General features: G+C 54.5%; 1 protein-coding gene across 18 annotated transcripts in view; it reads right to left on the minus strand.

Annotated features, from left to right (window-relative positions):
* Nucleotides 1–25,321, minus strand: part of MARK2 (microtubule affinity regulating kinase 2) — a 56,860-nt gene that overhangs the window by 6,129 nt on the left and 25,410 nt on the right. For 7 of the 18 annotated variants that reach the window (XM_080642238.1, XM_080642236.1, XM_080642234.1 and 4 more), the window contains exons 2-13: nt 7,878–8,057; nt 7,585–7,638; nt 4,942–4,990; nt 4,594–4,659; nt 4,437–4,507; nt 3,927–3,983; nt 2,605–2,841; nt 2,100–2,219; nt 1,908–2,007; nt 1,718–1,830; nt 707–839; nt 268–449 (exon numbers count right to left, since the gene is read on the minus strand). In XM_080642238.1, the coding sequence (XP_080498364.1) occupies nt 268–449; nt 707–839; nt 1,718–1,830; nt 1,908–2,007; nt 2,100–2,219; nt 2,605–2,841; nt 3,927–3,983; nt 4,437–4,507; nt 4,594–4,659; nt 4,942–4,990; nt 7,585–7,638; nt 7,878–8,057 (1,362 nt within the window). The remainder of the gene's footprint in view (nt 1–267; nt 450–706; nt 840–1,717; nt 1,831–1,907; nt 2,008–2,099; nt 2,220–2,604; nt 2,842–3,926; nt 3,984–4,436; nt 4,508–4,593; nt 4,660–4,941; nt 4,991–7,584; nt 7,639–7,877; nt 8,058–25,321) is intronic. The other 11 variants (XM_080642249.1, XM_080642239.1, XM_080642237.1 and 8 more) reach the window with 3 other exon arrangements.

Here is a 25,321-nt window from a genome sequence, read left to right on the forward strand (position 1 = left end):
GCCAGTGTTTTACTGGCAGGGTCACAGCACCCCTTTGCCCCCACTTTCCCCAAGAGCAGGCCCGGGTCGGAAACACCGGCTTGCTTTCCCTTTGGGGGCTAGGCTTTCTAGGTAAGCCAAGGCGTCCCGGAGGGGAGGTCAGGTAGGCAGCCAAAGGGGGTGGGTCTGGACTGAGCTGCCTGGAGAGGACAGGCCGAGGGGCAGGGGAGGAGGAGAGGGGAGGAGGGAGGAGGAGGAGATGGAAGGAGACCAGGCAGCGTGGCTCACCGTAGAGGGGGTGGGAGTGGTCTTCTTCCGCTCTAGGCCGGGCAGGGGGCTGGCAGGCACTTTGGCTGTGCTGCTGGCCTTCCGCCCCGACTCCCGGTCCTCCTCAGGCCGCTTGTTTTCCGCGTTGTTACTCTGAGTCTTCTTGGAGTAGGAATTGGAGGTGGGAATGGCAGGACCAGCTGCTGGGCCAGAGTGACAGCGGGAACAGGTAAGGACAGGCCCACAGAGTGCCCACCCCACGCCTGCTCTCCTGCAGTCTTGCCAGCCATCAGCAAACACCACCTCTCAAGAGGCTGAGGGAAGGGACCTGCCCAAGGTCATGCTACTAATAAGTGGCTGAATGGGGAGTAAAACTCAGCTATGTCATCCAAAGTCCGAGAACTTGTGACCTCTCAGCAGAGGGGTGAGTCCCCCACCTGCAACTCCCAAAGGCACTTACCCTGGTCGCTGAAGCGCCGCTGCTTGGGGTTGGCCGAGACGCTCCGCTGTACCTTGTGGGAGGGGGAAGGAGCACTGCTATTGGTCATGTCAGCTGAAGGCCTGGGCTTTAAGGTGATGGCATCGCCTTCCTGCTGCAAGAACAGAGAAGGGGGCGGAAGTTAGGCAGAGATCCACAGATCCACCCGGCGCTCCTATGACCGGCCCTGCAAGACCAATGTGGAACTGAACACTTGTGGAAACAGGTGCCCCAACAGACACAGACCCCAACAGACACAGACAGACACACCACCACCTCCCACAAAGACCCCCACCTCAGAGAGGGATACACACACCCACAGGAACACAGATCCAGACACAGAGACCTCTCGTATACCTCCTGGGCAGGCTAAGGGAGAACCAAGAGAGGGCGCCCAACACCACCGGGGGGGAGCAGGGTGGAGAGGCCATGAGTGCACGTGGGGACGCAGATGGAGACCAAGACCCCCATCCCACAGACCCCACGGACTCCGACATAAGACATGATGACCCAGATGCACAGACGCGAGGATGGACATATAAGCACACAGCTCCACATATCCAGACACAAGCACCAGGCAGAAGCAGCACAGACTCGAGACTCTTCTAAGAAAAACACAGGGACCCTTGCGTGCAGAGCCCCCGAGATGCACAGTTCCAAAAACAGAGACAAACATATGGAAACAAAACTTCTAGGTGAACGGAGAACTGACCCAGTCAGATGGACTGAGACCCAGTCCAACCAGCAGAGCCAGATCTACTCACCCACAGGGAAGCCCAGACCCAGGCCCACACCCCACCAGCTACCCATTCATTCACTGAAGCCGGAGATGAGGGAGAGCCAAGACCGGGGGACTCTGATCGCCAAAGCTGAGGCTTAAGCTCATCAGCGGAGGCAGCACCCCCACTCAGACATGAGCTCCTGCCCTCAGTGGGGATGGAAGCACGGGGGGGGCCCCGGCAGCAGGGGGCCGGGGAGGGGCAGGGCACACACCTCCGAGCTCTTGTAGCCGAGGAGCAGGTAGGTGGCCATCACCTCGTTGTACCGCTGGCCCACCAGCGAGTCCTGGATCTCTTCTCGTGTGTAACCCATGGACACCATCAGCTCTGCACAGGGGGACATACCGTTAAGGCTGGTCCCGAGCCCTTGGCAGGCTCAACCTCACGGCCCAGCCTAGCCTCACCTGTCCGCCGGGGGTCCTTGTAGTCAGGGAGTGGCTCCACATAAGGCTTTAATTCATCGTCTTCGTGACCCACATTCATCCATCGATCTTTCATGATTTGCTGGGGAATAAAGTGAAGAGGAAGGAGCCTCAGTGTGAAGGTTTCCTTGGGAACCCGGGACCTTCCGGCCAGCTGGGCTCTCAGCTGCTCACCTCTAAAGTGCCTCTCTTGCTGGGATTGAGAATGAGAAATTTCTTAAGCAGGTTTTCACAGTCTGTGGACATGTAGAACGGAATACGGTATTTTCCCCTCAGTACCCGCTCCCGCAGTTCCTGCAGGAGGGAAACGGAAATCACCCCAAAGCCGAGGGAAGAAACCTAATATCGGGGCTCCTGAGAGCTTAAGACTGGCCAGGCGGACAGAAATGAAATGCAGTAGGAGGCAGAGAGCAGGGACATGACCCTCCCCTGACCAGCCCGAGGCCTGCGTCCTGAGTGTCCTGGGGGCATGAACGGACACACAACTGGTCCCATCCCTGGAGGAGAAGTGCCTGCACTGGCTGCAGAAGACCTTTAGCAGCTGCCTTCTGCAAGCCCTTCTCTGAAGCGCTGGCGTGGGAAGTGGAGAGGTGGCAGAGGGGAGAGGTCGGGGAAGACTGGAGGCTGAGAGCGGAAAGGAGAAGTGGTAACAATGAGCTCAGCCTGCGCTTCACTCCACCTTGAGGTTCTGTCCATCAAACGGCAGGGAGCCGCTGACCAACGTGTACAGGATGACGCCCAGGCTCCACACGTCCACCTCGGGCCCGTCGTACTTCTTGCCCTGGAAGAGCTCCGGGGCCGCGTACGGGGGGCTCCCACAGAAGGTGTCCAGCTTGTTCCCAAAGGTGAACTCGTTGCTGAAACCAAAGTCTGCGATCTTGATGTTCATGTCAGCATCCAGGAGCAGGTTTTCTGCCTGGAGGAAGATGGCAAACGTCAGGGACCCGAGTGGACCCCCGGAGGCACTGGGCAGGGAGGAGCTGAGGGGACGGGAAAGCCAGCAGGACGCCCTCTCCAGGCTTAGGACCTTCTGCACCGGCCCCAGGCGGGCCTTCCATCAGCGCGAACAGGCTGGGCTGGGAGCGGGCGGCGCAGGCCGCTCCTCAGCAGCAGCCACGGGAGAGCTGGGATCTGAAGGCTCAGAGACGCTCTGAGCTGCCAAAGCTTCTGTCAGGCCCAGGTTAACCAAGGTCCTGTCTGCCTCACATTCGAACCTCTCCGTGCACGTGCACTCTGCACAGCAGCTGTGCGGCGGGTGTCAACGCAGTCAGCAGTCTCCCCTCAGTCAGCCCTGGGCCGTCTGACGGCCCAGCAGTCTGGAGCGCCCCTGCCTGGCACACTGGAGGGTGGTGGCCAGAGCCTCTGCCCGTTGCGGGAACGGGATCCTGAGTCTAAGGCAGCCGTGGGCAAACTATGGCCCGCGGGCCGGATCCGGCTGTTCTATCCGGTTCTCTTGCTCTCCCCTCCGCTCCTTTACTTTGAATTTATATTAGTTCACACAAACACTCCATCCATGCTTTTGTTCTGGCCCTCCGGTCCAGTTTAAGAACCCATTGTGGCCCTCGAGTCAAAAAGTTTGCCCACCCTGGTCTAAGGCCTACATTAGAAGCAGACCAGGGGCTTCCTCGTTATCTCCAAAGCATTAAAGGCTGGTGTTGCCTGGCATGCTGAGGCCCGAGGGTCTCGTCATGGTAAATGGAGGGGAACAACCTGCTCTAACTCAAAGGTGCAGGGGGGAGAGCACGCCCACCTTTTTTTTTTTTTTTTAATGTTTTTAATATATTTTTATTGATTTTAGAAAGGAAGGAAGGAGGAGGGAGAGAGAGAAACATCAACGATGAAGAAAGAATCATGGATCAGCCTCCTCCTGCACGCCCCCAACTGGGGATCGAGCCTGTAACCCGGGCATGTGCCCTTGACCAGAATCAAACCTCGGACCCTTCGGTCCACAGGCTGACCCTCTATCCACTGAGCCAAACCAGCCAGGGCTAGCACGCCTACCTTTAAGTCTCTGTGAACAATAAACTTCTGGTGGCAGTACTGCACAGCAGACACTATCTGAAAGGAAGGAAGAAGGGTTAGTCCAGAGCCACCTGGGGGAGGCCACGGGAGCTGGCACAGCTGTGACCTTGGGACCTCATTCTTTTTTTTTTAAATATATTTTATTGCTTTTTTACAGAGAGGAAGGGAGAGGGATAGAGAGTTAGAAACATCGATGAGAGAGAAACATCGATCAGCTGCCTCCTGCACACCCTCTACTGGGGATGTGCCCGCAACCAAGGTACATGCCCTTGACCGGAATCGAACCCGGGACCCTTCAGTCCCCAGGCCGACGCTCTATCCACTGAGCCACACCGGGTTTCGGCTGGGACCTCATTCTAAGCTGCCACACAGATAACAAAGCCCGAAGGACCCTTCAAAGGCTTCTTACAGACAGGCAGCCCCTCCCTGTATGCCAGACCCCAAAAGGCCAAGGTCAGACCCGTACTCCAGGGCGGGAGTTACACCCACCTGGCGGAATTTGGCTCGAGCCTCTTTTTCTTTCATCCTGCCGTGAGCCACGAGGTAATCAAACACCTCTCCTGCAAGAGACGGGCACAGGGCTGGGTCAGAGCCTGCTGGGGCCGGCCGAGTGGGTGCAGAGCAGGAGCGGCAGTGCCGTACCTACCTCCACTGGCATACTCCATGACAAGGTAGAGAGTTTTTTCCGTCTCAATCACTTCAAATAACTTAACTACAAGAGAAAAGGCCAAGCCGTGAGTCAAAAAAGTAGGAGGGGCCGCATATCAAGCCCCAACATGTACAGGGGCATCCTGGGGATGAAGGCCCCCCTTCCCAAGGACAAGTTCCTCTCGGAGCAGCCGCGCCCAGGCAGAGCGGCCCTGTGCGCTGGGCTTCCCCAGAGGCAGCCCGAGGACTGCAGCCCCCAGAAGGCAGGGCGCAGCGGAGAAGGACAGTACGCTGGGGAGTGGAGCCCTGATGTGGGGGGAAAGAATGGCGCGGCGCTGGTTCTCACCTATGTTGGGATGATTCAAAACCTTCATTATCCTTACTTCCCGAAACAGCTGCAAAGTAAAAGAGAGGGGGCATGTTTGCTCCACTTGCTCTCCTCAGGCCCCCCCAACAGAGGCACTGCTAGGGTTCTTTCTCCAAAAAGAAGACGGGCAAGCACAAGAAACAGGGCAACTGTCTGCACCTCCCGTGCCCGGCCCTGAGGGCTGAGACCAGGCGAGGGGGAGGAAGGGTCAGCGGGAGGGACGCTGGGCTCCAATGGCTCGGACCCTGAGCTTCTGCACCTGGGCAAGCCAGCTGCCCCTTGCAGTACACCCAAATCCTGCCCCGCACAACAGAAGGGTTTTGGTTGGGTGCCTCTCAAGGAGGGACCGTGAACCCCTGGGCATGAATACTCAGAACTAAAGTTCAGGACAGAAGAGACTCCAGCTCGGTCTGTGTGTCGGGGGGGTGGCGGGGAGCGCTGAAGGAGAGCCCGTCACCTGATTTACCGAAGTCAGAGGGCCCTGCACTAGTGGGCAGGCCTTTCTCTGGGCCCCTGGGGTGGGGACAGAAGCCATTCCTATATATAGCTGATGCCAGTTTTAACCGAATCCACCTCCACACACTCACGCTCTCTTTGTGAAACAAACCGGGGATTCCAAACCATACATTTCCATAAAGAAAGATGACAGAACTGAACTCCATCCCCTGTGCGGGGGCCAGCGGACTGGAGGTGGGTTCTGGAACTTCCAGGCTGCTCCACTTGCACAAAGAGCAAAACCAGTTTTCTGGGGTGGAGGGTGGGTGAGGGCTGGAGTCTAGTTTGTGAAATGAAGTGAACACACGTTCCCTTTAATGATATCCCAGCCCTTTCATGAGCCGGAAAGGAGTCGAGGCAGGCTTCCCATTCTTCAGGATGTGGCTCTGACCGTGGCTCCCGTCTCTCGTCAGAGCCCAGGCTTCTCTTGCTTTCTCCCCTGGTCTGGCAGTTGTCTTGGGTGAAGAAGCAAAAAATCCTGGACCCATCTCAGGGGCAGTGATGGGAGGCAGCACTGAATGGGGCCCACAGGCAGCTGCCAGGGCTCTTCCCCCGAGGGTGCCCCTGGCCGGAAAGGGCGCTCCTGGGAGAGCGCCGAGTTTTCTGGGCTTTCTAGAACCCCGAGGGGCAGCTTCTTCAATGTCTGTCCTTTAGGGTCATTGCTGGATAAAATGTAAACTGAGTGATTTGGCCAGAATCAGACTGGCCTTGGTAACAGAGCTGCTAAAAGGCTTCTAAGAGGGCTACATCTGTCGGGTACTGGTGCCTTCCAGCCAGGCAGGAAGAGGCAGGGAGAGAGTGGGAAGGGAGATGCCCACTGACGCTGGCCATCACGGCGGCGGCAGGCCGGCCCGCTCCAGAGACCAAAGGGCCCACCACACTGGCTTCGGCTCTGTGGGGCCTGAGCCAACAAGCCAAGGGGAGCTCGCTTTCCCTTCCTTCTGCAAAGCTCCAAGCAGGGGAGCCCGCGTGATGACAGCAATGTTTCCTTTGAACCAAAGAACCTTGAGGGGATCCCACGGGCAACAAAAAGAGAAAACACTCTGGTTTTGTCTGTCAGCTGTCAGGGCACCTCAACCCACACACTCTCCATGCCGAGAGCACCTCTAACAATAACAGGCCTCAACTCCTCAGCCCAAGCTTCCCGGTGACACTGCAGCTGACAATGTGCTCATGAAGAAAATTCCATCTGCCACGAGGTGAAAAGCTCTAGGTGAACCCAGGTCAGAAACTGGAACCCGGGTCAGCTGGAGTGGGAGGACACAAGGAACCCGGACTTGACCTGAAGGGGCAGCTTTCTGGGAGCCAGATGGGAGACTTCCGCCTTCTCCTTCCTGCCTGCCGGAGCCCAGGATGGAAGGAGGGCAGCTTCCAGTTCTACGCCAACGGTCACTAGCACGCCGTCCCCCTCTGCCAGCGCAAGTCTCCTGTCCTGCCCCCTGCCAGCGCCTCATCGTTTCTTGAGCGGGGGGCCATCTGGAGGGTTTCCCCCACCAGCTAAGGGAGACCAAGGCTTCCCGCTGTGAGTCAGGAGGCAAGAAGGCCAGCCTCACCGGACCAGACTACGGCACAGGAGCCTGTGACTTTTAGCCCAGAGGGGCTCGAAGTGAGAAGGAGAGCTGGGAGCCTGCCCGTCGTCGTCTGCAGTCCCTGTCACAGGTGTGAAACGGTGTAGATTTTAAAGCCCGTCTTCAATGCCCCCTCTACCACGCAGCTGGCACAGAGTCCAGGGGCAGGTTCCCGGCTCCTCTTATCCCTGTGCTTCCAGAGTGACCCACCTTCATCACGCCAGGTCTTGGAATGCGTTTCTAGTGATGGCTACAACGTGAGTTTTGCATAGGGCTGGCCAAAGGCCAAAAGATAACAAGGTGCAGAAGTAGGTCAGATAGGTAGGCCAAGTGGCTGGGAGGGGCCAGAGAGGCTGTGACAGAGAGCGCCTGTGGCCAGGGAGCCCCGTCAGGAGTCAGCCCAGAGGATCAGCCAAAGCCCTACAGACAGCACAGTCATGCCGAGGGACAGTGAGATGACCAGAGAGTTTCAACTAGGGATTCCAGAGACGATCCCAATGGGGTCAGTAGGTCACTGACCCCTGCCGCGAGGGTTGGAAAGGGAGGGCTGTCTGCTTACTTTCTGGAGGCTGGAGGAGTTCAGTTGAGTCTTGTCAATGATCTTCACAGCGACCTGAACGTGAGACAAAAAGCCCAAGATTACCTCTTTGACCAAACTAAACCCAGGACTCGAAGCCACTTCCTCCTTCCCATTTCCACCTCCTTTTGGTCCCATCCCTCCTGGCACTCCTGTTTGTTCAGATGACATTTCTGTCTGGTAAACAAGAGGATGGCTGTGGTAGTAGTCCCACCACTACCTATGGGGGAGCCAACGGTTGGGAGGTGCTGCCATGTCCCCAGCCCAGCGCTCACCTCTTTCCCAGTCAGGATGTGCCGAGCCAGCTTCACTTTGGCGAAGTTGCCCTTGCCAATGGTCTTGAGGAGCCGGTAGTTGCCAATGTGGGGCTGCTCGTCAGCAGAGGTGGCTGAGTTGCGGCCCCGCAGCATGTTGGACTTACTGCTGGGCTTGGAGTCGAGGTGTCCCAAGGTGGGCTGCAGGGTAGGGACAGCACCCCGTAAGTACACTGCCCTGCTGGTTCCCTGCACTCGCCCTGGAGCCTGTTCACCCGGGGAGAAGGCTGCATCTCAGAGGAGCAGCAGCAGCAGGATGGACTTCACTGCACTCACTCTACATTTACCTTTACTCTTTCTCACTTTGCAGTGATCTGCTGTCTAGCCCAGCGGAGTGGAAGTTCACGAAGACTCATGTACTCTCTGTTACATCCCAGCAGCTAGACAGGCAGGGTTATGGTAGGTGCTCAATGAACTCTTGTGTAATGAATTAACTGAATGACAGGGTCTGAGCAAGGTAACCGTCTGCCCCTCTTAGCCACCCCATTGCTCAAAGGGGGTGAGGAAGCAGAAATAACAGCAACGGCACTGACCAGGAATAGAAACATAACTCAAAAAGGGTATGGTCCAGAGGAAGACATCCGAAGACTTGTACATTCCTCAAAGGGCTAACTGAACACAGAAATACCGTGACACAGCAATTCCACTCTTAGCTGCATACCCAAGAGAAGAGGAAATGTATGTCCACACAAAAACTTTATGTGCATGTTCATTCAAAACATCCCACATTCGTAACAGCCAGAAAGTGGAAATGACACAAATGTCCATCAACCGGCGAACAGATAAACTGGGGCATATCCACACCGTGCAATATTCACTGGCAATGTAAAGAAGTGTTCTGACACACGCAACAACACGAATGGACTTTGAAAACATGGTGCTGAGTGAACGAAGCCAGTCATACATATTGTATGATTCCATTTCTATGAAAAGTCCAGAACAGGCCAATCCATGGAGACGGATAGCAGATTCGTCGAGGGCTGAGGGCAGAAGAGGGTGGGGAGGTTGTGTTGAGAGATGCATAGCTCTTAACTGTACACTTAATTGTACACTTTAATGGGTGACCTGTATGCAATGAGAATTATATCTCAGTAAAACTGTTAAGAGTCTGGTCCGAGTCTTGTCTAGAGTCCTGATTTATCTCTCAAAGAACACACGACACCATCATTCCAGCATATGGGACGAAGCTACTGCCAGAGCCTCATCCCAGAACCATCCACGCTGCCTCGGGAAACTCAGGAGATAGTCTGGAGGGGAGCAGGGTGACCAGAGTGTGAGTCAAAGTTCTTCCTCTCACAGCCCCTGCTGGCTGTACGTGAAGCAAGCCCACAAAAACCACAGAGGAAAGGCATGACTTGCTACCACCAAGGAACTGTCCAGGGTTCCTGAGCTCCCCAACCAGAGCTTTTGAGGCAGAAAAACAACACCACAAACATCTGCTACAGATGTTTCCCTTCTTCATTGTGCCAATGGAGGGCTTTCCCCTCTCTCTGCACAGTAGCTGCTGGCTGGTTTGGGGTGAGCTGCTTGACTCAGATCCCAGAAGCACATGGGTTGAACCTTTTAAAAATATATAATTTTATTGATTTCAGAGAGGAAGCAAGAGGGAGAGGGAGATAGAAGCATCAATGATGAGAGAGAATCATTGATCAGCTGCCTCCTGCACGCCTTCTACTGGGGATCAAGCCTGCAACCCGGGCATGTGCCCTTGACTGGAATCGACCCGGGACCCTTCAGTCCGCAGACCGACGCTCTATCCATTGAGCCACACTAGCGAGGGCGGGTTGGACCTTTGAGGAGAAAAGATTTCATGTGTACTGCAGACCTGAGAGGCTCCGGCATGTCAGCAGAGTCCCTGTTCACCTCCTTGCCTTTCAGGGCGCCTTCTCTCTTCTGCAGGTCGAATTCCCCCAAGCCTTTGCTGTGTGCCCTCAGCCTAAAGAGCTCTCTTGCTCTCTGGTGTCCAGACACCATGCAGCTCACATAAGCCTGGCTGGTCCTCACACAGCATTCGCTAGACAAGCAGATTTTCAAATCCTTGTTTTTTCTCCCTCCACTAGGAACTCTAAGGTTTATAGCCCTGGAGAGAAGGACAGTTCTAGGCCCCACTGGTACTTGCTCTGTCTACCAGAGGGCACTCCAAGTCCCATTCAACAGAGTCCTGATGGCCTGGCCTCCATGGCCTAACTTCTCACCCCATCTCCCCGCAGGTGCTGCAAGACCGCTACCAGGGCCCTTCCTTCTGTCCCAACTCCCATGAGCGGAAGACGGTGGGAAAGTTCCTGGCAACCTCTACTTCACCTCCTGAGCTCTCATCACGCCCCTCTTTTCTGAGGATATGATTTGGCAGTCTCCGAGTCCTCAAAATTTGGAGTAGGGATTTAGCATCTACCTGAGAATGTGGGCCCTCTGCCCCTCTGAGGCCAAGTATCAGGGAATCCTACTGCCTGTCGCGTGCTCTGCTCTGCCCATACCTCTTGGGGTTTCTAGCCCCAGAGGCTGGTCTGCCTGGCGTAACAAGACAGCACTTCCTGTCACGATGAGCTGCAGGCTGGATGGACTTCAAGGAACAACTGTGACAAGAGGGGCTTAAGAGTATAGGGCCAGAGACAAAGTGCCGGGGTTCAAATCCCAAATCTGCCACTTACTAACACATGCTAACTTTATTATCATCAGCACCGTCCTTAAGAGGGAGAGGAGATTATTACAAAGGGGGAAGCAAAGCATCCAAAGATGAGTGGTGTGGGGTGATCCCACACTTGTGTCAGGAGACAGTCCAGTGGATGTTGAAGAGCTCTGTCCAACATCACTCACTTCCACCCACCACCTACTGCGTCAGCTTCCGCATCTGTAAAGTGGCATACACTATTCCCCACTTCGCACTGGGCAGGTAAGAGGACACCATGTTTTATCCAACATCAGGAAAGAGCAACTATTACTGCCATTATTTTCAGTTCCCAAATACCACTGTTCTTAAAGCCAGAGCCTTCTTGTCAACAAGACTTCGGCATCCAAGGAGAGTCCTCCTGAGCTGGCGGCAGCCCCGATGGAGGCTGGAAAGAGACACTATGGTCCTCCCTGCTGGAAAGAGGCCACGGCTGAGCGCTGGCCACCATCCCCTCTGACTCCTGCTGCCGGCCGACACCAGCGCCCCTACTCTTCGCAGGGGGGACTGGACAGGGCAGCTGGGAAGGGCCGGTTCCAAGCTGGGTATCCAGGACAGGAAAGAGTGAAGATTCCGCCTGTCTAGGACCCAGAGACGCAGAGAGCACTGGTGTGTGCTCGTTGATCCCCTGCCCCCAAAGTCACCCACTCCCCTTTCAGGACTGAACCACCCAACTCTCGGGACCCAAAGTGTGTAGTTCTTCTAACCTCTTGGCCTCTTCTAAGCTGTCCTATGTCCCCCGAGCAGGGCTGTGGAACAGGGTGAGGGCCCACGGGGAGACGTGAGAAATCTCCAGTAGAAAACTGTTTCTTGGACCCAGGAAGGCCAGCGAAGAGGTGAGAGAGTCCCTTCCCTGGTTCTGCCCAGGCCCGTTCAGCCTGGACCCACATCTCACCAACAGGGTGGAGGGCTGAGGACTAGCTGCCCTTGCGGGCCAACCAAATAGGATCTGGCTACAGCCAGATCTCCCCTCTCCCTCTAGCCTCCTTGCTGACAGTAAGACCAGGCATTCCTAAAGCTTTGGCTGACAGCACAGCCCAGGCAGGCCCCCGTGGTCCGATGAAGTTGGTTGACAGCAGACCCCATGGCACTCAGACAGCCTTCAGACAGAACAAGGGAGTCACCCTTCGAGGCCGCACTTGGAACCAAACGGCAGGCCACGCAGGTTACCAGCAGGTGACTCAGAGGAGGGCCTAACAGCTGCAGCGCCCTCGCAGAGAGGAGCAGAGGACACAGGACGTGGGGATGAAAGGACAGGAGCCTTCCATCCAGTGGGCCTCCACCTGGGATCCCAGCCTGGCCCGGGCGGCACCAGGCTTGCCCGGAAGACAGCCTCCACCCCGAGAGGCCGGGCGCTGACTCAGGTAGGCAGGGCCCCTTCCCTAATGCTGGAGGCTCCTACCACAGTTCTTCCCTAGAAAAGCTCCGCTGTGGGGCTCTGCATTCAAGTGTCCCGAGGCTTCCCAGGGAAGGGACCAAACTGGTTGGGTGACAAGCAGGAACTCGCTGGCCGGGGCAGAGTAAGCCTGGGCACTGTGAGTGGGGGGAGAAGAGTGTCCCTTGGCACTGGCCCCGGGCGACCACCCCACATCGCAGTCTCCCCTCACTGTAGTGCCCGTGAGCCCGCCCTGGCCTCTGCCTGTCACCGCCCCTTCCTCACTCGGGTTGGGTTGAGTCTGCCGACTCGATCTCAGGGAGACTCCTCTGTTGGTCGCTGCTCTTCCCTTCCCGGCCAGTGCCTCTTCACCCTCCCCGTGAGTTTTACTAGTGCCAGTGTCTGGCTCCATTTAGCAATTCTTCAAAGAGCCCGTTTGGGTGGGAGGGAAAGAAGAGGAAAGGGCAATCCCAGAGCAAAAAAAAAAAAAAAAAAAACAACAACAACAAGAGGAAAACATACCCGGCCGGAGAAAGGGACAAGCACTACCAGCAACTTCCATCCAGCAGAGCCACGGCAGAACCTGTCAGGCAGCGAGGGCAAAGTACAGAGGCCGGGAAGAGCCAGGCCCAGGGCGGGGGCGCTCCGCCAGCCGCCCTTACTCAGCCAAAGCAGGCGACACCTTCCACCACCTCCTCAGTGAAAAGCAGCAAAGCAGCCAGGCCCGGCGGCTCCTGCCTGGGAACCTGGACTGTGTCGTAACCGAAACTACCACTAGCAGAGAGCCCGGGCTTGGCAAGAAGAGCAACGGGGACAAGCCCAAGGCTTCTTGCGGGTCAGGCCCTCGGAGCCCGGAAATACACTGAGCTCAGGACACCGCACCGGGAGCAAGGTGGGAGGAAAGGGGCAGGAGGGGACCAGGAAGGAGGGAGACTAAGAGAGAAAGAGGCGGGTTTAGATCAACTTCCTTCTCCCTTCCCCTCCCCCGCGCCGGAAGTGGGCTGCCCCACCCTCCCCAAGGTGCTTTGCTGGGTAACAGCTGGGAGAGGGTGAGGAGGAGACTCACTCTAGCCGGGGCTGTCATAAAGTCCTTATCTCACCTGCGGCCGGTGGGACCTGGGAAAGGGCTGAAATCGGAGGCAGGGTAGAGAGGAGTGTGAATCAGACATGCTGACCCAGAGGGGGCAAGACCAGCAATCACCCCCCAAGAACAAGGTTGGGGGACGTGGCAGAAACCAGCTATCCAGCAGTGGCAGATGGACCCTTAGTCCACAAAAAGCAGTGTTTAGTCTTAGAAAAATGCATGTGACTTACATACAAAATATCTTGGACAAATTTCACGGGTCCAGGGATCCAGTGAAGCCCTTCAGAGGTCTTTAGGTTCTAAATTTTACCCAGAGGCTGAAGAATGAAATGTCCCTCTAAGTCCCTGCCTACCCTGTTTCTGGCAATCTAACCCAGGTTCCCACCCAACTCCACCCCCCCTGCCCCGCCCCCCCGCCCCCCCCCCCCACACACAACACGGCTGCTCTCTACCAGCTCTGAGGCCTGGGGGTAGCAGGGGCAGCCATTCCTCACACCCTCCTCCTGCAAAGCCCCGCTGACCTTGTCTGTGCTCTGGTCCTGGCCTTTCTTCCCTGATCTACTTCCCATTCAATCCCCTACCCTAGGCTAGGATCCTTCCATGAAGCAACACCTTAAAGACCCCATCCCCTCTGTGCCCTCCCAGCACCTGAGCACAGACACCTGAAGATCATACTACTTCAGTGTTTGTCTTACACGTGAGATTAGACATTTCTGATACCCACGTCTGCCAGCATGCACTGCATGTTCACACCAGAGGCCGGTGGGGCAGGCAGGACCCTCACTTTACAGATGAGACACTGAAGCTCAGGAGGGAAGAGGCTTGCCCAAGGTCCCACGCCGCCCATGCCGAGCTGGGCCTGGAGCCCAGGGCTTCTGTGCCCCCTTACGTACTCTGCTGCCCCCTCTACCAGTCATCAACCCTTCTTGATGCCTAATCTGCTTTTACTTCCCCAAAAAGGTAAGTCCCTGGCTCTTCCTCCCGACTACAAGAGGTAAGGATGTGAGATGCAGGAAAGGTGCCTGGGGCCCCAGGAATGCCAATGTCTGGCTAAGGCCAGTAGTGGAGGGCTGTTTGGAAGGCCTCCCCAGGTGGCCCCGTAAGTGGACCCCTCTTTTCCAAAGTGGGCCTTGATCTGGACCGTGGGCTCAGGCCGGCCCGGGACCACCCGCCCCTTCACCCAGAAGCGACTGAGAGATTGCTTCCCCAGTCCTATTTGCCGGGGCAGTAAGGGGCTTTCTATACTGAGGAAGTACCAAGCACTGACCTCAGAGAGGCTGGGGCAGGCGGGGTAGGACTAAGCTGTGAGGTCACATGGCCCTGGAAAGTCACTAGCTCTTTAACCCTTCCTCCTTCACTGCATCCAAGAGCTTTCTTTGCATCCTTTGATCCTGAATAACTGTCACTCTCAACTGCCAAGAGGTAATAAACCAGTGGAGCATTCTGGGTAGGAGATCTTGTAAAGCTGTGGTAAGCACTGACCAGTGGAGAGGCTGGATGCAACTCCCACACCCCTTTAGTTAACTGTGATAGCTGCACTGAGGGACCACCTTTCCTTCATACCCCACTGCAGAGAGGAGGTGAAGCTGTGGCAAACGGTCAGAGGGCTGCTCCCTCTTTCCAGCCAGGGTAGGTGCCTCCCTGACAAAGGAGACAAGCAGAGCCTGAAGCTGAAGCAAAGGCAGTGTCTTTGCCCTTTAACGCCCTGGGCTGCAAGCCTCATCCCAAGCCAGGGCGACCAGCACTGCAGCCGGGGCCATGAGGGGAGCAGCCTGCGGGCCTCAAAGCAGCCACAGCCGAAGCCAGGGCCTGCCTGGGAGGACGAGCAGGCAGGAGCTGACCTGGCATGAGATCAGAACGCGGCCACCTCCAGCTCACGCCCCGTAGTTCACTGAAGCCACAGTACAATGAGGGCCCCTCTACGTCCCGTCATCCGTCACCTGAAATGCTGGTGGAGTCACTGAGGGAGCTCTATCTCATTCCCCAGCTACTGCTGCGCTTCAGCAAACCTTTGCTGAGTGCTCCCTCTGGAGCCAGGGCCATCTGCAAAGCGCAGAGCGACCTGGTTCCCACCTTCTAGAACTTAGGGAGGGGACTGCACGTCAGACTCACTACAGCCTCTCTGTCTGCTGCATGATGGGAGGGGAGGCTCTGGAGAGAGACGGACTTGAGTGGGAGGGAGCCCTGCCTTTGCTCCTTACCAGCTGACGGAGCAAGATGATTTGACTTCTCTTAGTCTGAGTCCTCGCCTGGGACGTGAGGGCACTAGCTGTATACACGTCACAGGTTGGTGCGGCTGGGACATGGTGCTGCCGGGCCGTAGTGCCGGGTACAAGGTAAGGTCTCGACAATGTTTCCCGGTTTCTTTACTTTCAGGTAGGACCGTTCTTCTCATCTCGAGGGGCTCTCTGAGCCCTAAGAAGAGCTTTAATCTCCAAGACCTTGCCTACAAGTACCAGAGTAGCAAAGCTGGTATTCCTTCTAGAAGCAAGTCATAATTCTACCATGGCTGGGCTGCCTCCTAAAAAAGACCCTTTCCTAACGTGAAACCACTCCTGCCAAGACGAGTGGGTGAGCGAGAAGGCACCCACCTCTGCCCCTGAGGAGCCCAGAGGAGGACGGAGGTGTGCCTGTTCTCCCCTTCCTCGTCCGCTCCTTAACTCCTTCCAGAAAAGACCCAAGAAACAGCCACAGACCCGTACCACATGGTGCCAAGGGCTGAGGGAAGCTCACATTGCCAGCCTCACACTCCATTCAGCTCCTCCCGTACCAGTGGGTTACTGTAACCATGGAGACCAACAAGTTCCTCCATATCACAGGAGAGCCAGCCTGCCAGCAGCCCGGGCTCCGGGGGAGGCAGGAGCCAGCCTGTAGCAGAAAGGTTTGGCTCATTCCTCAGAGGATTGTGGGGAGCTCGTGGAGACTAACCAGTGCAGCTGAGGTGCCGGGCCTCCCTCGAACTCCCTTTTCTTTGCAAGTAACTGGCGTTTTTAGCACTGCCCGCCCGCCCGCCCGCCTCTGGTGCGGGAGTGAAGGGCATCCTCTGGAGTTGGCCCCGGGTGGGGGCCCAGCCACCACGCTGGGCGGAGTAGAAAAGGCACCAGAGCCGTGGTACGAAGCGCTGCCACAGACCCTCATTAAAGCAAAGCACCGGCTAGGACATAGGCTTCTCTTAAACGGTCCAGGTACGGCAGCCCTCCCAGCCCTTCTGTTTACAGAATCATCCAGATCCCTTCTCAGGTGCGCGTGAGCTCTCCCTGCTCTGGACTCGCACACCATCCTATCGGAACCCGTTTGTTGCTTCTGACTTCGTGTTTCCACGAGCTCTGAGCCACCAAGACAATGTCTTGCTCACTCCTGGGTGTGCTTAGTGCCTAACAGTGCCTGCACCTAGCTGGCCCATGTTAAAACACAGTGGAACCTCGTTTCTCGAACTTCAGTATTTCCAGAAGGCTATTCGAAAACCAAGTCGCCGAAACCGGTTTGGCTCAGTGGATAGAGCGTCGGCCTGCGGACTGAAGGGTCCCGGGTTCGATTCCGGTCAAGGGCATGTACCTTGGTTGCGGGCACATCCCCAGTGGGGAGTGTGCAGGAGGCAGCTGATCGATGTTTCTTTCTCATCGATGTTTCTAGCTCTCTATCCCTCTCCCTTCCTCTATGTAAAATATCAATAAAATATATTTTAAAAAAAAATAAAGAAAACCAAGTCATTTTTTCCCATTAGAAACAATGTAAACTGAATTAATTTGTCCCAGGCCCCCAAATGATTCCGTTTTAACCTTTCATATATATAGTACATGTCTAATCTATAAATAAACACTTTAAAAACAAAAAGGACATGAAATATAAAAGAAAATTTAATAAAAAGGAAAGGAAATGTACAATAAAAATGAAAACTTAATAATTATGATCAGCAACAAAAGCAAAAAAACACACCAAAGTATTTACACACAACACCCTGAGGTGTTAACAGTGTAAACTGACTCACACTCGGGCATCTGAGAGACTTGTGACCGATCGATCACATAGCTTTCCGCACGAAAGCGTTGTCAGGTTGAGAAGCGAGTTGTTCGAGATGGGAGACAGTCAAGAATCGAGGTTTGACTATACTTACCAAGTCAAAGTGGTACAACTTTTTGGCCTTAAAGTCACCCTACCCCTCGATCCCGCAGGAGAAAAGACAAGGGCCGAGAAAGGAAGATCAAAACCTCTTGCCCCTTTCCCCTCTTTCCGGGTATCTGTTGCCCTGTGACGTTGGTGGTTACTATCTGCCCTTCCCACTATACTAGTCCACAGAGGGAGGGACCCTGGTCTCTTAATCATGGCCCACAACAACGCCTAAGCACATGGCGGAAGTATTCAACAAGGTACTGAACACATAAATGTGTAAAGACGAGTAAGTGGGCAAACATGTTAGGACGTCACCAGTGTGCTCTGCAGACAACTTCCAAGGGGCAGCGAGCGCGCGATCCCCTCCCGTGGACAGATGACTCCTCTGGAGTGCTTGCTCCAGCCCCAAGCCTCCTCAGGTGGGCATAAAGCCCTGTGCTCCCTCCTAACACAAAGCTCCAGGCAAAGTTGGTGAACAAGACCATCGAGGAGGAGGAAACGTCAGAGCCAGCAGGCCTCCCCCCATCTCTGCACCCCCTCAATCAAGCCCAAGCCCTCCTTTCATCCCAGAGGGGGAACCCTCTCCTCCAAACTTCCTGCTGCCCAACCACCACCAGGCTCTCCCACTTCAGACGGTTCTCTCTGCTTCTCTCATTCAATCCTTCCATGGCTTTGCTATCAAGACCACTGTGTCCTGCAGTGACAAGGCAGTGCTGCTGGAGCCCTTCTAAGAGGCACTGATTTAGGAAGCCACAGGGACCTGCAGGAAACATGTATTTACCGTTTGCCACACCGAGAGCTCTGCTTTAACATCTCTTCCTTGAATCAACGCACTGATTGTAAGGCCCGAGATGGCCAGAATGTCACCTATACACACCTGCCTCAGTCCTGCTACGGAAATCGGCAATCCCTCCCTGCCCCCTGCCCCTCCCCCTCCTCAAACTGCCTCCCGGTGCAGAAAGCAAAGGCACTAAAAATGGCAGCTGGGGAGCTCAGTTGACTCACCCAGCATAATCATCTCCTCCAGAACCTCCCATCTCCTCCTAGGGTTTTTGCCAACACAAAGTAAAAGAGAAGCACGAGATCTTAAAACACACACAGAAAACAAAACCCCTCAGCATTCATGCAAAGCCTTGCTACCTGGGTGCGATGTTACCCTTGTCTCTGCCCTTTCCAATGTGCTTTCCCAAACCATTCATGCGGAGCTGGGAGCAGGCCAGCCCTGCGCTGGGACAAGGGCCTTCGGGGTCCTACACGGGAGGTGCTGAATAAAGCCAGTGCCCCTTTCCACTGCATCTCCCTCTGGAAGTGGAAAAAACATTGCTGTCCTACTCCTCCCGTTTCAAAGAGGGAGTTCAAGGAGGAGGAAATGTCAGAAAAAACACTGGGACAAAGTTTGCTGCCCCAGAAGTCACCATGGCCAGAGGTCAGAGCTCAAGCAGAAGAAAAGACACCACCTAAGGCCATCACGGTCACTCTCGCCTCAGAACTGTCCCCACCTAGCTGGGCTACAATGTGGCTGCTCCACTTAAGTGACCAATAAAAACCCAACGGGCTGGTCTTTCCACAAATCCGACTGGGCTGCTCCTGCTCAGGCAGAACACTGAAAAAGCAAGCAGGCGAGGGCACCTGTTTCCAGTGCTACCTGACAATGGGTCAAACCGGTCAAAATGGAGAGTTCACTCTCACCTGCCCTCAGAACAGGCACGGGAAATGAGTACAGCTCTCTGGCAACCTCTCTGGGTAGGAAGTGGTGTGTGTGTTTCTTTTGGTCATTGTCATTTGCATACAGGAGGGCAATTTTTGTGATAGATGGTGCTATGACTACAAAGTAATGAGAACACTTCCACAAGCACATGCAAATCTTCTGCAGTGTACCACAGAAATCCCCAACTTGCCAAAAGTTCTGCTCTGAGAAGGAACTATTTATCCATAGAAACACGTTACAAACGGAGGCTGTGTTCTCAGGCCAGCCCGTGTGGGCCCACCATTGTATCTGAATAGCTGATGAACCATATTTAAGATCTTAACCGCAGTCCACAGCAGGGCAATGAGATGAGTTCTGTGTTCCCCATGGAACCCAGGAACTTTTTCTGTTCTGCAAGCAGCAACGGGCAGCAGAAACGGGGCTCCCTAAACTTCAAACCCTGGGTGATGGCTTGAAACAAGAGGACTTGAGGTAAAGAGGGTTACTTCAAAGTATTTGGGGTGGCTGAGCAGGACCAAAGGTCTAAGGCAGTGGTTCCCAACGTGGGGCACATGCCCCACAGGGGGGCAATTTGATTTTTAAGGGGGGCAATTCGAGAATGAGTTATTCACAGTGAATTTTTTGCATTTCTTATGGTTCTAGGGGCCTCATATACAGTATATAAATATATATATTGTGACATTTATGCATTTCAGTTCTCTATGTTTTGAAACTTTATTTGCTATTTTTCCTATCACTTCATATTATTATTTTTTAAACAATTTCTTAGTGATTTCTTCCTCAGGACTTCAACTGTCCTTTTGTTCTTTTATTTTTCTCTTTCATGGACACCCTGTTCTTTGGAAGCTTGTTTAGACCAAGTTCATGGCCTTTGAGGCTTCCTCCACATGAACAGTTCACTTTTTGAATAGTAAGAACTATATGTCACAGGGGGCATCCGGGTGTTAGAGACGCTTAGGTGGGGCGGGGCCAAAATAAGGTGGGGAGCCACTGGGCTCAGGAGATGAGAAACCAGGTGGAGAGGAGGACTGAGCGGAGGGAAGGAGCCGTGAGTGGAGACTGCCTTACAGGGGAGAAGGGCTCACTAAGGAAGCCGGGAGCACTCCCAGCTAGAGAGAGGACCAAAGGGAGCCTGGGGCAGTCCCCTGACGCATCCAGGAGCAAGTGCTCTTTAGAACAGTCTCTGCTTGGCAACTGAAGCGGGACATGCCTCATACCCACCTCACCGGGCCCGTCCCTGCTACTGCAGTCTTGACCCTGGGCTAAGGGCAGAGACTGCTGGACCCTACTGCTAAGTGGCCACATGGGCAGGTGCCTTGGCTAGCTTGCCAGAATAATGGAGGCGGGCTCACTGGTCAGAAGAGAAGGCTGGAAAACAGAGCTTCTCAGTCAGACTGAGTACATGTCGGCTTCTGGCTTCAGGCCTAGGTTGCCCCAAAGCCATACACTGTTCATTTTCTGGTGACAATGACAGTTCCACTTCAGGGTGCCCTCGTTGTCTACACACTCGGCTTGGAGCAGGGCATGGTAAAAGAGATGACAGCCATTTCCCATTACAAGGGTCTTCTTAAAAAGCACTTTTTAGCCTGGCTCGGTGATTGAAGGTCGACCTGTGAACTAGGAAGACATGGTTCAATTCCTGTTCTGGGCACATGCCCGGGTTGTGGGCTCGATCCCCAGTATGGGGCGTGCAGGAGGCAGACGATCAATGATTCTCTCATCATTGATGTTTCTGTCTCTCTCTTTCCCTCTCCCTTCCTCTCTGAAATCAATAAACATCTATTAAAAAATAAAAAGCACTTTTTATAGTTAATTCATCTTTTCAGACAGAGTCCTAGAAAGAGAGTCTCTCAGAGAAGGGAGTGGTCCAGAACAGGCCAGCTGAGCCCTGGCCCAGGCAGCAGGGAGATGTGGGCTGGAGGGTCTGAGGATTCCGACCTCTGCGATCTGAAGCTGGGAGCGGGGCTCTTCGGTAGAAATTAGCTCATGAACTAGGACCACAAATGAACAGGTGGTGCTGGGGAGGAAGAGGGCCACTTTGGGGCATTGTTAGATGTACTATCACACAGACTGCAGACAAGGGGATGCTGGTTATTTTGAAGGAGGTGAGCAGCCAAGTCTGTAGCTCTTCACCTCCAAGGAGGGCAGGAAATAAAGGGTGGCTACAAAAGGATACAGATCCTCCCCAACAAATCCTGAAGGGTAGCTCTACTTGCCAACAGGCATGGTGGCTTAAATAAAGACCTGAAGATGGAGAGAAAAACACCACGCAGACATCTCCGGTTAGAAGAATCCAACTGGGCAGCAGGAAGCCACTGCTACCCATTCTGTTGTTCTGTCTAGCCCAGTGGTCGGCAAACTCATTAGTCAACAGAGCCAAATATCAACAGTACAACGATTGAAATTTCTTTTGAGAGCCAAAAACCGACTTCTGTGCATGGGCCACGAAGTTTCAATCGCACTGTACGTGCGTGCCCGCACGTGGTATTTTGTGGAAGAGCCACACTCAAGGGGCCAAAGAGCCGCATGTGGCTCGCGAGCCGCAGTTTGCCGATCACTGGTCTAGTCCACACAACCAACCACCAACAAAGACCCCACAGACATAAAAGGGTCTCTATCAAGAGAAAACAGATTTTTTAAAGTCAGAAATTGCTATATATCCAACATCCAAAACACTTAGAACAATGCCTGACATATACTAAATGCTCATGACATACTAGCTATTATTATTATTATTCCACTAGAGGCCCGGTGCATGAAATTCGTGCAGGGGGGAGGGGACGGGGGCATCCCTCAGCCCAGCCTGCACCCTCTCCAATCTGGGACCCCAAGAGGGATGTCCGACTGCCCTTTTAGGCCCGACCCTAGGACATCCCTCTCACAATCCAGGACTGCTGGCTCCCAACTGCTCGCCTGATCACCCCCTAACCACTCCCCTGCCAGCCTGATTGATGCCTAACTGCTCCCCTACCAGCCTGCTTGCCCCTAACTGCCCTTCCCTGCAGGCCCGGTCAACGCCAACTTCCCTCCTCTGCCGGCCTGGTCACCCCTAACTGCTCGCCCCTGCAGGCTTGATCGCCCCCAACTGCCCTCCCTTGCAGGCCTGGTCCCTCCCAACTGCCCTGCCCTGCTGGCCTGATCACCCACAACTGCCCTCCCTTGCAGGCCTGGTCCCTCCCAACTGCCCTCCCCTGCTGGACATCTTGTGGTGGCCATCTTGTGTCCACATGGGGGCAGGATCTTTGACCACATGGGGACAGCCATCCTGTGTGTTGGAGTGATGGTCAATCTGCATATTACTCTTTTATTAGATAGGATAGAGGCCTGGTACATGGGTGGGGGCCAGCTGGTTTGCCCTGAAGGGTGTCCTGGATCAGGGTGGGGGTTCTGTTGGGGTGTGGAGCAGCCTGGGCGAGGGGCCTGTAGTGGTTTGCAGGCCGGCCACGCCCCCCGGCGACTCTGGGATTTATTTATCTTCTACAATTGAAACTTTGTAGCGGAGGCCAAGGCAGGGGGCAGGGCTTCAGAAGCTTGGCTTCCTCCATCGCCAGGGGCAACCCTAGCCTCCTGCTCTCTCCAGCTCCGTGGCTGCCGCCATTTTTGTTGGGATTTATTTACCTTCTATAATTGAAACTTTGTAGCCTGGAGTGGGCTGGCCAGGGTGTGCAGAAAGCTTGGCTTCCTCCATGGCCAGGGGCAACCCTAGCCTCCTACTCTCTCCAGCTCTGTGGCTGCCATCATTTTTGTTGGGATTTATTTATCTTCTATAATTGAAACTTTGTAGCCTGGAGTGCAGGCCTGGGCTGGCCAGGGTGTGCAGAAAGCCTGGCTTCCTCCGTCGCGGGGGAAACCCTAGCGTCCCTCCTGCTCTTTCCGTGGCCGCAGCCATCTTGGTTGGATTAATTTGCGTACTCGCTCCTGATTGGCTGGTGGGCGTGGCTTGTGGGTGTAGCGGAGTGATGGTTAATTTGCACATTACTCTTTTATTAGATAGGAGGATATGCTTTCCTAACTTACTCTGTAGGTTGCCAGAAAAAGATATGGGGAGGGAGGTGGATTATAAAAAAGGCTTTGGGCTTTAACGTATTTACCCAATGATCACCACAAATGCTTTATACATGTAAAAAGAGATGGATCTTTTGAACTGGCCTAGAGCTCCAGAGTCAAAGGCCAAGTTCTATTCGCACAGCTCATACTTGAGCCTGGGTTTCTTACAGAACCAAAGAAAGTCTCCAGCAGCCAAAATGTCTTATCCCGTCCATAAAAGTCCACTCTACTCTCCCCCGATAAAAAGCACTTGTAACATACACATCCCACCCTAGGAAAATCCAGAGTATACAACACAGCTCTTGAGACATACAATGCTGGCAACTGTGCCAAGAGTTTCTAGAGAGATGGGCCTGGAAACTTTACAGAGCAGCAGTCACAACGGGAAATGTGACTCGCATCTGAGAAACACACATACACACAATGTGGCTAGAGTCCCGACTGTTATGTGCTGAAGAGCACTCCCTCTTCAGTCGTCCGAGGGGGGAAACGTGTGTGAAAATTGAGCTCTACTTCCATCTCCTGAGTGTCTCTGGGTGGAGACACTTCCGTGGCAGCCAGGATCCCACCGCCAGCTCTCCTTCATACAACACAAGACCACCGTTTGGGAAAATAGGATTTTTGGTGTTGGGTTTTGTATCCCATGAACTAGCATGCACGCATCTGTCTCAGGGGCAGTTTCCTGAAACAGCTGCATGCCCCGGCCCCTCCAGACAGGATGTGAGAGACAGGAGAAAGATAAATGAGTTGCCAGGAGTAGAAATGCAGGGACAAAAGGCAACAAGGAATGAAACTGTCCAGCCATCTTCCCATTCCTATCAATGGCAGCTGACTTTTCCTACCTGGTCCTCACTGAGGACCACATTCACTAGCACTCACCTTCCTTGGCAGACCCCGGCTTCCTCCTGGCATCTACCCTTTACCCTGACAGCTCTACCACATCAAGTGCCTGTGTATCTAAAGCTGATGCTGGTCACCCCATGAAGAGATAACCAAGGTCATGTGAGCTGGCCTGACACGTCCTGCTGTACTTGTTTATAGGCAAGAGGATTCAAACAACCTGTCAGGGGAGGGAAGGGGGCAAACCCTGTACACAGGGCAAGCACTGGGAACATAGCACAGAGGCCTTCCGCCAAGAAATCTTTTGCTCAAATATAAAGCAGAAATCTCTCACCAAACACCAAACCAGCTAATTATGCCAAATACCACTTATGATCTAGTGACCTTGAGGCACTGTTCAACTTTTTCAATGTTCTTTGTAAGAAAGGTTTGGGTTTATTAGGGAGTGGGAGAGAATACAGGGATGAGCAACACAGAACCCCAAACAATTAATACCCAAGCAAAGCTCTCCTGGCCCACCAGAGATGTGACGCAGAGCTTAAGAAAGAGGGAGTTCTCAAGGGTACATTTGGATAAAAAAAGCACTCAGCTCCCAGATGCCCAAATGCCAGTCAGAAGTCCAACTACCCAACAGAACTTCCTGTGACCGCTTCTTGCCCCACTCAAAGTCAGAAGGGAGACAAATTGGGTACAGCTCTAGGGCAGAGGTGCTCAAGCAGCAGCGAGTCCAGAGACCAGGTCAGGGTGTCCTCTCTAACCAGAGGGCCAATCTGACAATGACAGCACTAGCGAGAGACACAGCCAGAGGGGACGGTGGTCAGCACCCGAGCTGGTGGCTCCGGGCAGCTAGGCTCTCCACAGCAGGCCGCCGATGCTGGCCCTGGCCCTGCAAAATAGTCTTCCTCCCCTGGTCCTCTGCAAAGCCTGTCACAGCCCCTGAACCCCGAATCCCCCGTCTCAGCAAGCTTGGACTGCTCTGGTCTGGTCTGTGCCGTAGGCACTCAAGCCTTAGCAGCAAGAGGATGTTTCCATGGGGGTGTTCCGGGGCTGGCTGAAGAGGTCAGCAGAAGAGGGTGAGGGTGCCCCTTCTCTAGCCAGCCAGAGGGGGAACATGATACACCCGCTGGCCACCTGTGCTCCCCTCTCCAGCATCCCCTTTCTAGCAACGGAGCAGCTACCACTTTCCTAACCTTCCTAAGAAAACTGAAGGTAGTAAGTCCAGCTGAGAAACTAAAGCAACTGGCTTAGCAAAAAGGGGATATTGTGCTGCAGGAGATTCTAAGAATACACTCCCCGACCACCCACCAAGCTCCTCTGAAGAGCAGGAGCATTTAGAAGCGCTTTCCATTTCTCCAAGTCTTAAAGAACAAGGTGGCCTTAGGCACACACATACCTGGCCGGGTCACCATCTCCCCTACAGAACCCTGGTCTCCCTGCCACCGGAGTAAGTCCACACCCGCCACAGAACTGCAGGCCGAGATGCAACGTGCTCCCTGTTCACATACTCACAAGCCCATTAATCTTCCTCCAGATCGCTGCTGCCATGCAGGGCAGTGAGGCGGGCCGAGTCCCTGAG

Source organism: Plecotus auritus (assembly GCF_963455305.1).
Source record: "Plecotus auritus genome assembly, chromosome: 9".
NCBI lineage: Eukaryota > Metazoa > Chordata > Mammalia > Chiroptera > Vespertilionidae > Plecotus > Plecotus auritus.